The sequence below is a fragment of the Homarus americanus genome, unplaced genomic scaffold (assembly GCF_018991925.1).
Source record: "Homarus americanus isolate GMGI-L3 unplaced genomic scaffold, GMGI_Hamer_2.0 scaffold51476, whole genome shotgun sequence".
Lineage (NCBI taxonomy): Eukaryota > Metazoa > Arthropoda > Malacostraca > Decapoda > Nephropidae > Homarus > Homarus americanus.
In genome coordinates this window covers 6,736,472-6,745,749 of record NW_024736148.1, presented here as the reverse complement: position 1 = coordinate 6,745,749, position 9,278 = coordinate 6,736,472, and the positions used below count along the sequence as shown (strand labels likewise).

Sequence of the window (9,278 nt, the reverse complement as noted above, 5' to 3'; positions counted from 1 at the left end):
AATTCACATTAGGAAAGTTTCCTTTTCAATACAGCTATTTGGAGCTTTGTGAAAACTTCTCATAGTTTCTTTAACCCTTTCACAGCGGGAGGTTACCCTAAACTGAATAAATCGTCTGGCGGTAGCCAGAACAAAATGGCAAGTGCGTGACACGCGATGTAAAGGTTAAATGGCTTTGTACTGTACATCTTTCCTTACTAAGATTAGATAATCTAGACAGGCATAGACTGTGTTATCTATCATTCCAGAAAACAAGGTATTTAACATTCTTTGGAATGTTAGCGGGGCATTTCTTAGGCCAACTGGCATTCTTAAGAATTCGAAAGGTTCCCTTGGTGTACTGAATGCAGTTACCTCGAGGGATTCCTCATGGAAGGGAAATTGCCAGTACCCGCTAAGTAAATCTAGGTTACTGAAGACTGTGTTATCTTTTCCCAGAAACTGTAGTAAGTCAGTTAGGACAGGCATTGGGAATCTGTCTGGTACAGTTACCTGGTTGACTCGTCGAAAATCTATGAATGGTCTCCATCCTCCATCCTTCTTGGGAACTAGGAATAAAGGCGAGTCTCATGGTGATGAGGAAGGTTGGATTACCCGTTGGTCCACTATGTCTTGTACTATCTGCTGCCCTTCTGCTGTGTTGTAGCCTATATGTTGGGATGTAGATTGGGTTAGTGTACGGCTTGAGTGGAATATGATATTTTATCAACGTTATTTTACCTAGGGATCTCCAGGCAATGCTATGATTTTCTTCAACTCGGCGAGTAATTCTAAGAGATCACTTTTGCCTTGAGGATGATGGACTACTTTCACGTGTGGCGCTATTAACGCTACTTTATCTACAATATGTGATTTTTCGTTCGATTCCCCCTGTGTTATACTTCCTATTGTTAATTCTATTGGTTCTGCGGTAACCGGTTTGTCGTAAACAAAGAAATTACTTAAACTACATCCCTTTCTTAAGGTTATGGGTCCCCAGTTCTATTGAGAACGAGGACATCTGTGAGACTACCTATTCTAACAGTGCTTAGGGTAGACTCAAGTGACAAACCTTTCACTCGTGAACTTTCACTCAGACACACAACATCTGTTCCTTCACTCACATTTGGCAAACGTACTATGACTCTAGTAAGTTCCTGGCTAAGTAACCGCTGTACACCAGTTAGCACATCAGAAATGTCCTTCCAGCTACTACGAGGAGTTTCAGAGAGTGACTCCAAAACTAATTGCTTTTGTGCCAAGGACTCCCCCGCGCCTGTCGAGGCAGTTATTACACGAACACCTGAAGTTAGCAATGGATGTGAAGTTTGCATGGTGTGCTATGTTTTACAATTATGCGTGATTGTTTGATTTCGTGGCTGAACGTTAATGTTGTTCTGCCTTAGAGTGGCCAGGCCAAATAACCTGTCCGCTGGCAAAGAAAATGCCTTGACTATGTAGAAATCTGCCAGAAATATTTTGCTGGACCTAGAAAAACGGATTGGTAGTGTTATCACCCCGGCTATGTCTAATTGGATTCCCGACACACCGGACATGTGTGTCGTTCATTGAACGACGTTAATGAAATAACATTGACACAGGCCCCCCTATCTATATCTTGGGATAACTGATTGTTACCTATCCTCGCTGGAACAGTCAACATGTCCACTTTATTTAATGCAGTGATTAATGAGCCTGTGAGCCGGTGATGGAAGCGTTGTTTTCTTGAACCGTTAACGCTATCCAAGAGCGTGTTGCTGGACGCGCGCCTCTTCCCCCGAAGGCAGTGTACTTGTCTCCCGTCGATTTTCAATTTTTTGCGTCATACGCTGTATTTTTCTGCAATCTTCCGTGTTGTGGTATGGAGACTGCTGTATTACACACCATTTATTCGGAGTGCCTTTCGTGTTTTGAGACATTTTATTTCCTGTGTAATGTCCCCTTGGAATTTTTGGTTTAGCATGACTATCTGAATTTGTAAAGTCCTGCGAGGATCCTTTTTCTCGATCTTGCCACTGGATGGCTGGGTACTTATCTGCTTGTCTTGCAAACCAACATTTTTCTATGGTATGCCCCTTACGTTTGCAGACTTTGCAAAAACGAATCATTTTGGGTTTGGTTCCGGTGATGGCTTGTGGTTTTTCCTTAGAGCTGGTGACTGGTGCCACTGACAGAGCCCTAGGAGTATGTTCCGCCGGTTCAGCAATTTCCTCCAAGTAGTCTACAAGCATAATCCCAACTTTAAATTCTTTCTTTTGGGCTTTCTTGAGTAAGGGTTCATTTGGTGACAAGACAAACTGAAGGAACCCAATAATCCTATATAAATTGTTTATAGACACGTTGTCATTGTCAACCAATCTGAGGATTCCATATAAGATTTGAGGTCTACAGTATCTTAGTGTGTTCGGCAAAATTTTGGGCATCTATGAAATTTTCACAGCTAGCTAAAGAATCGGTGGGGGTTAACTCTATTTGGCTAATTTGCGGTAATTCTTCCTCACTATCAGTTGTTACTTGCTCCAGTGAATATTTAGATGATTGACTATAATAGTCTGATTCACTAATTTCCTGTTTGATACCGAAAATCTTTTGGAAGACTTTCCTTAAAAAGGAATATTTATCACTTCACTCACTGTATAAAACTCACTTCGTTGCCCACTCACTGAGTAATGCAAAAATATTTGTAACGAATTAGGAAAATGAAGAGAAATATATTAAACTTATTAAAAAGTAATAGAAATTACTAAAAGTATGTAAAAGTATGGATTATATATCTACTTTTTGTAAGTAGAGGGCGTACTTTTAAATGTGTTTATTTAATTTGGCCTTTGCGCATTTGTGCAAGTAATTTATATTTTATATTGACTACATGTGAAGACTTCTGGAAGTTCACTTGTGTTTGTGTAGTTTATAAAATAATGATTGTTTGTGATCTACCTGAGTAGAGAGTCCGAAGAGTTCCGCGCTGGTGATGACGTACAACTCTGGGAGGGATGATGTCACGTCTGAGGCGATCCACCTGGAGGGCTGACCTTCTTGGGGCGGTCAGCCTGGGGGCTGACCTGGGGCTGTCTTGAACCACTTTGACAACCTTCCTTAAATCCCGTGATGTAGTGTTAGCTGGTACTGATCTCAGTCCACATTCGGGTAGGCTCGGCAGGAGTCGACTCCAGTCTGGGTAATCTTCAACTGTGCGTAGTTGAGAACTAGACTGCTAAGTTAGAAAATCTTCTTATAATGTCTTTGTTGTCACTGTGTCTCTATGTATACGTTTTGCAGGTGTTTATTTTAGTAACTGTATACTTATTTTTCTTGTAAATGCTTGTTTGTTCATGATTCACTTAAAGTACCATTTAAGTCACTGGAATCGCTTGTTTTATTTGTTCCTGAGTGTCTGACTGGTTATATTATTCGTCTCGCTGCACTACCACCAAATGTAATAGATCTTTTGGTATTACATAAATTGTTTTAAATAAATTCTGGAACTCTTAAGTGGCAGGACTAATGTAAACCCTTTGCTGTCTTTTTCTTTATTGTAGAAAAATATAGTTTCACAGGTATCTAGTTCGGTTGAGAGTATATTATGCCTTCTCTACCAGAGGAAGTTTATTGAGTACACTTATGGAGAACACTTAAGTGAGGTGTTCTCTCGTTGAATTGTGATGTCTCTATCCTCTCCCCTGTCTCTATGACGTGAGAGTGTTGAGGGGCAGGCGAGGTGTTTATATTTGGTTGACCCCGTCTGCCCTCTGAGAGTGTGGGAAGGGAACACGTCAGATAAATCTTGTTATGGTTAGTTAGTTGACCTCGCTTGCTCCTTGCAAGCCTGTGACCAAGTCCCAGATTGCTGATCTGACTTTTTGCCTCATTTACACACAATTGTAGGGTCTCAACTGTTCCTCTTACCATTGACAACACAACATACATACATTGTTTCTCACTCTTGATCTTTTTTCATTTTTATATTTCCTATAGTTCTTTATTATTATTATTATTATTATTATTATTATTATTATTATTATTATTATTATTATTGATATCATTATTATTTTATCATTTTTGGGGGGTAATTCTTATTATGAACTTTACTTATCTGAATTATTATTATTATTATTGTTATTGTTATTATTATTATTATTATTACTACATTTTCGCCCCCCAGGCCCCGACGTGGGGTCAATAACCTGTGCCCGGGTGGGCTAATCCCCGTAAAAAAAAAGAAAAAAAAACGCCATGTATAATGTCAACAACTGAAGCATGGATGAATAACTTATGGAATAATTTGGGCTTATACATTACAGTATTATATATTTGGGTGAATTTTTATGTAATGTAGAGGTGCAATTACACGGGTCATGGTTGGTTATTTGTCCAGGGAATATCTCTGGCACTTTTTGAGTCAAGAAACTGAAAACTGGACACAGTAGTAACCAAGGGCTTGGCAATTATTATTATTATTATTATTATTATTATTATTATTATTATTATTATTATTTGTATACCCTCCTATCCCATTCTGTCTCCGAGTATCACGAAAAGTGTGAGTGTGAGGACATTGTAAATAAATTTTTTGGCTTATACATGATAATTACACATGACAGTGTATTGGATGTATACTTCAGTAATGTGGTTATTGAATTAACTGATGATAAAGAAATGTGTCAGTGTATAATTATGACCATGGACTTGTTGTGGGACGTGTTGTAGGAGATGTTGTGGGGCGGGGTATGTGAGGTATTGTGGGGAGTGGTGAAGGAGTTGTTGTGGGGAGTGGTGTGGAATGTATTGTGGGGCTTGGTGTGGGAGGTGTTGTAGGTGGTGTTGTGGAGCGTGGTGTGGGAGGTGTTGTAGCTGGTGTTGTGGGGCGTGGTGTGGAAGGTGTAGGTGTTGTGGGGCGTAGTGTGGATGGTGTTGTGGGGCGTAGTGTGGATGGTGTTGTGGGGCGTGGTGTAGGAGGTGTTGTGGGGCATGGTGTGAAAAATGTTGTGGGGAGTGGTGTAGGTGTTTTGGGGCGTGGTGTAGAGTGTGTTGTAGGAATGTATCGTGGCGTCGCGTGGGAGGTGCTGTGGGGCGTGGTGTGGAAGGTGTTGTAGGAGTGTTATGGGGCGTAGTGTGGGTGGTGTTGTGAGGCGTAGTGTGGAAAGTGTTGCAGGAGTATTGTGGGGCTTGGTGTCGGAGGTGTTGTGGGGCGTGGTGTGGTAGGTGTTGTGGGGTGTGGTGTGGGAGGTGTTGTAGGGGTGTTGTGTGGCGCGTGTGGAGGTGTTGTGGGGCATGGTGTGGAAGGTGTTGTAGGAATGTTTTGAGGAGTGGTGTGGGAGGTGTTGTGGGGCGTGGTGTGGTAGGTGTTGTGGGGTGTGGTGTGGGAGGTGATGTAGGGGTGTTTTGGGTCGTGGTGTGGGAGGTGTAGTGGGAGTTTGCTGACTGACCCAAGCATCGTACATGACATAATGTCTCATTGTTAATGTTATTACAGTCTTACTGACTTTAATAATATAAACTATTTACATACACAGAAACAAAGCAATGTAATTCTAGTCTGGAAAAATATAAAATTATACAATATATATATGAAGAACCCATACTCATTTACAGTACGTCTGGCAGGGGCATATAGCTCATTTAGTAATTGGTTGTTAAGAGTAGTTATATCCTACGTTGCACGTAACATCTCGCCCCTTGAGAGATTAATTAGGGTGCTAAATAAATCTAAGGAAAGAGCTTGTTCAAACTTTTGACAACACATCTGCAATTATATTATCCCTTCCCTTTATATGTTTTATGGCCCACTTATATTGCTGTGAGGCAAGAGACCACCTCATTAATCTTTGATTCTTATTCTGCATTTTATTTATAAACTTTAGGGGGTTATGATCAGTATAAACAATAATAGAATCAACTGAACTACTGAGGTTCACATTTATCTTATCTAGTCCATACAGCAATGCAGTACATTCTTTTTCTATTGTAGCATAGTTCTTCTGATGTTTCTTGAACTTGGTTGAAGCATAACATACCGGATGTAAAATCTCGTCTGCTCCCTCTTGGAGTAATACAGCTACAGCCTCTAAGTCACTGGCATCTACTTGAAGGATGAATGGTTGGCTGAAGTCTGGTGCTTGGAGAACTGGTGCATTGGTGAGCAGAATGCGCATCTTGTTGAATGCTTCTTGACAAGCAGGTGTCCAAGTGAATTTTTTCTTTGGGCTCACAAGGTCAGTTAGTGGAATTACAACTTGAGATAAGTTTGGCAGAACCGTCTGTAGTATCCAGCCGTACCCAGAAACCTCATGGCCTCCTTTCGGGGTCTCAGGAATCGGTAGGTTGTTGATGGCTTCTACCTTCCCTGCAACTGGACTGACCTCACTAAACCCTACGATGTGCCCCAGGTAGACTAGTTTAGCATGGGCGAATTTACTCTTGAGTAAGTTGATCGTGAGACAAGCTTCAGCAAGACTGACGAAAAGAAGGCGTAGTCGTGACAAGTGTTCCTCCCAGGTGCTGCTGTATACATTGAGGTCATCAAGGTAAGACTGCACTCCGTCTAGACCACATTTAACCTGGTGGATGAGCCGCTGGGAGATACTCGGAGCGTTTTATAGTCCAAGGGCCATGACAAGGTCGATTTTCGTCAGGAACTCTGTTTTTACCAGATTGTCTATTATGTCGTCAATTCTTGGTATTGAGTATGAATCTGTTTTTGTGATGCTCTTCATTCTGCGGTAGTCCGCGCACATTCTTGAACTCCCAATAGGTTTCGGCACAAGTAGGCAAGGGGAAGCCCACTCACTGCTACTCTTTTCAACGAAGTTGTAAGCGAGAAGGAACTTCACTTCTTGCTCAAGAAGTTCTCGCTTAGCTGGATTCATGTGATATGGTGCCTGCTTGATTGGTTTGGCGCCCTCCACCAGTTCAACATCATGCTGCACCAGTCGGCACCGCTGTGGAATGTCCACAAATAGCTGTGGGAAGTCCTGGAGAAGGCACCTCACATCTTCAGCTTGATCTGATGATAGATGATGAATTTTTTTAAAGGGATTAGCCAGTATGTCAGAATTTTGCAACTTCATTTCATTATTGATCTGAATCTCTTGAAACTCTGCATGCTCTTCACTGTAGTCAGGTGAACTCAACACCACACTGACCACTGAACTTTCATCTCTAGGGTAATACCTCTTAAGCAGATTAATGTGAACACGTGTGTCTGATTTTCTACGTTAAGGTGTTTTTATGATATAATTAACATCATTAATTTTGCTTTTAACATCATAAGGGCCATAAAATTGTGACTGTAATGGACTTTATCACCTGGCTTGAACTCACTAAACTCTAAATTTCTGTCAAATTTGTTCTTCATATGACTCTGAACTTTCTCTAATTTAGACCTAGCAAATTCTAATGCTTTCTTAATTATTTCTTTAAACTGAGTAACATAGGTTAACAGGGATTTCTGAGGTTTATCATCCAACCATGAATCTTTCAATACCTTCAAAGGTCCTCTAACCTCATGGCCGAACACTAACTCAAACGGAGAAAGCCCAAGGGATTCTTGCTTACTGCTCCTAATAACAGATAACACAAAGTGAACACCTTCATCCCAGTCAACACTGTTTTCATTACAGTATTTCGTTAACATGTTTTTGTAAGTTTGATGGAACCTTTCTAAAGCTCCTTGGGACTCTGGATGATAAGCAGTGGCCATCACTTGTTTAAACACATTGGAAGTGAAAGGTGAATCCTGATCTGACTGAATTTGACTGGGGATCCCGTACTGAGCAAAGAATTGAGTCAATGATTTGATGATTAACTTGGACGTGATGCATCTTATGGTCAACAAGTTCTGATTTCCACTTCTGGTTTTTGGTAAAGGTTCCACAGTGTCAATTATCACCTTGTGGAATGGTTCTTGAGACACAGGAATTGGTATTAGGGGAGCTGGTTTAATGATCTGATTTGGTGTTCCTGTGACCTGGCACTCATGGCAAGTTTTACAGTATTAAGCAACATCACTCTTAAGCTTTGGCCAACAGAAGTGCCGTAAGATTTTATGGTAAGTTTTCATGACTGCTAAGTGTCCACCTATATAATCATGTGCAAGTGAGAGAATATCTGGTCTGAGTTTACTGGGTATTACAATCTGATGAATGTTATTCCAAGTCTCATTAGCAGGGACATGGCATGGACGATATTTTCTCATAAAAATTCCAAACTTTAAATAATAACAATGAGGATGGTTAATAATCTCCCCAAGTCCTACAGCTTTATCTATGTATGGCAACAAACTTGTATCACTTACTTGAGCTTCTTTTAACATTTCTGCAGTTATGGGAATATTACTTAATTCTTCTGAATTGTCAGGATTTACTTCTTGACCATTATAGGATTATTAAGACCTAAGTCATTTGAGTCATTATTTAAATCAGAGATAGCATCTTCATTAGCATCATTTGAATCAGAAATAGGATTAGAAACAGCATGGTCAGACGCAGCTCCATACAGGTTAATTGGCTGCCTGCCTTGTTTCTTCTTGTGCACTCCTAACTCCGTCCCGTATTTGCTTCGGATGGCATACCTCTAATAGATTTGGAACATCCTTCCCCCTTATTATTATTATGTTATGTTATGTTATGTCAGGTAATGTTATGTTATGTTAGGTTATTTTATGTTAGGTTACACTATGTTATGTTATGTTATGTTATATTATGTTATGTTAAGTTATGGTATGTTATATAAATTTGTTATGTTATGTTATATTATGTTATGTGATATTTAGTTATCATGTCATAATATTTTATAATATATTATGTTACAATATGTTATGTTAAGTTAAGTTATGTTATATTAAGTTATGTTATGTTATATTATGTTATGTTATATTAAGTTATCTTATGTTATAATATATTATAACATATTATGTTAAGTTATGTTATGCTGTATTTAGTTATGTTATGTTATGTTATATTATATTATGTTATGTTATATTAAGTCATGTTATGTTATAATTTATTATTATTTGTTTTATATTACAAAATAGTATATATCTGCTCCATACTGATTGATTAATGGCTGCCGTGTTTCTTTCTTGTGTACTCCTAACTTTGTCCCTATTTGCTTGGAATATCATACGTCTGATATACTATGTTATGTTATAATATGTAATAATATATTATGTTATGCTATGTTATATATTATGTTATATTAAGTTATGTTATGTAATATTATTTATATTAAGTTATTTTATGATATATTATGTTATATAATGTATGCACTTTTTTGCCGGGCTTCTCTACTCCATTCTCCAT

At 39.2% G+C, this 9,278-nt stretch overlaps 1 protein-coding gene across 1 annotated transcript; it reads right to left on the bottom strand.

The window, feature by feature from the left end:
• Positions 1-1,718: 1,718 nt before the first annotated feature.
• On the bottom strand, positions 1,719-8,290 carry LOC121871997. The gene is made up of 6 exons (XM_042374618.1): positions 8,273-8,290; positions 7,285-7,951; positions 6,627-7,135; positions 5,709-6,536; positions 3,012-3,193; positions 1,719-2,337 (listed from the first exon to the last, which is right to left on the bottom strand). The coding sequence occupies exons 1-6, from the start codon at positions 8,288-8,290 to the stop codon at positions 1,719-1,721; spliced, it is 2,823 nt and encodes a 940-aa protein (XP_042230552.1).
• Positions 8,291-9,278: the final 988 nt, after the last annotated feature.

Excerpts from the sequence above, each read along its gene's own strand:
- LOC121871997 (XM_042374618.1), bottom strand. Across the intron at positions 3,194-5,708 it reads TTGCAGATGTGTTGTCAAAA|CAGTCTAGTTCTCAACTACG; the intron begins GTTTGAACAAGC and ends TTTCTAACTTAG. Across the intron at positions 2,338-3,011 it reads AGGCTGACCGCCCCAAGAAG|ATTGGTTGACAATGACAACG; the intron begins GTCAGCCCTCCA and ends TGGAATCCTCAG.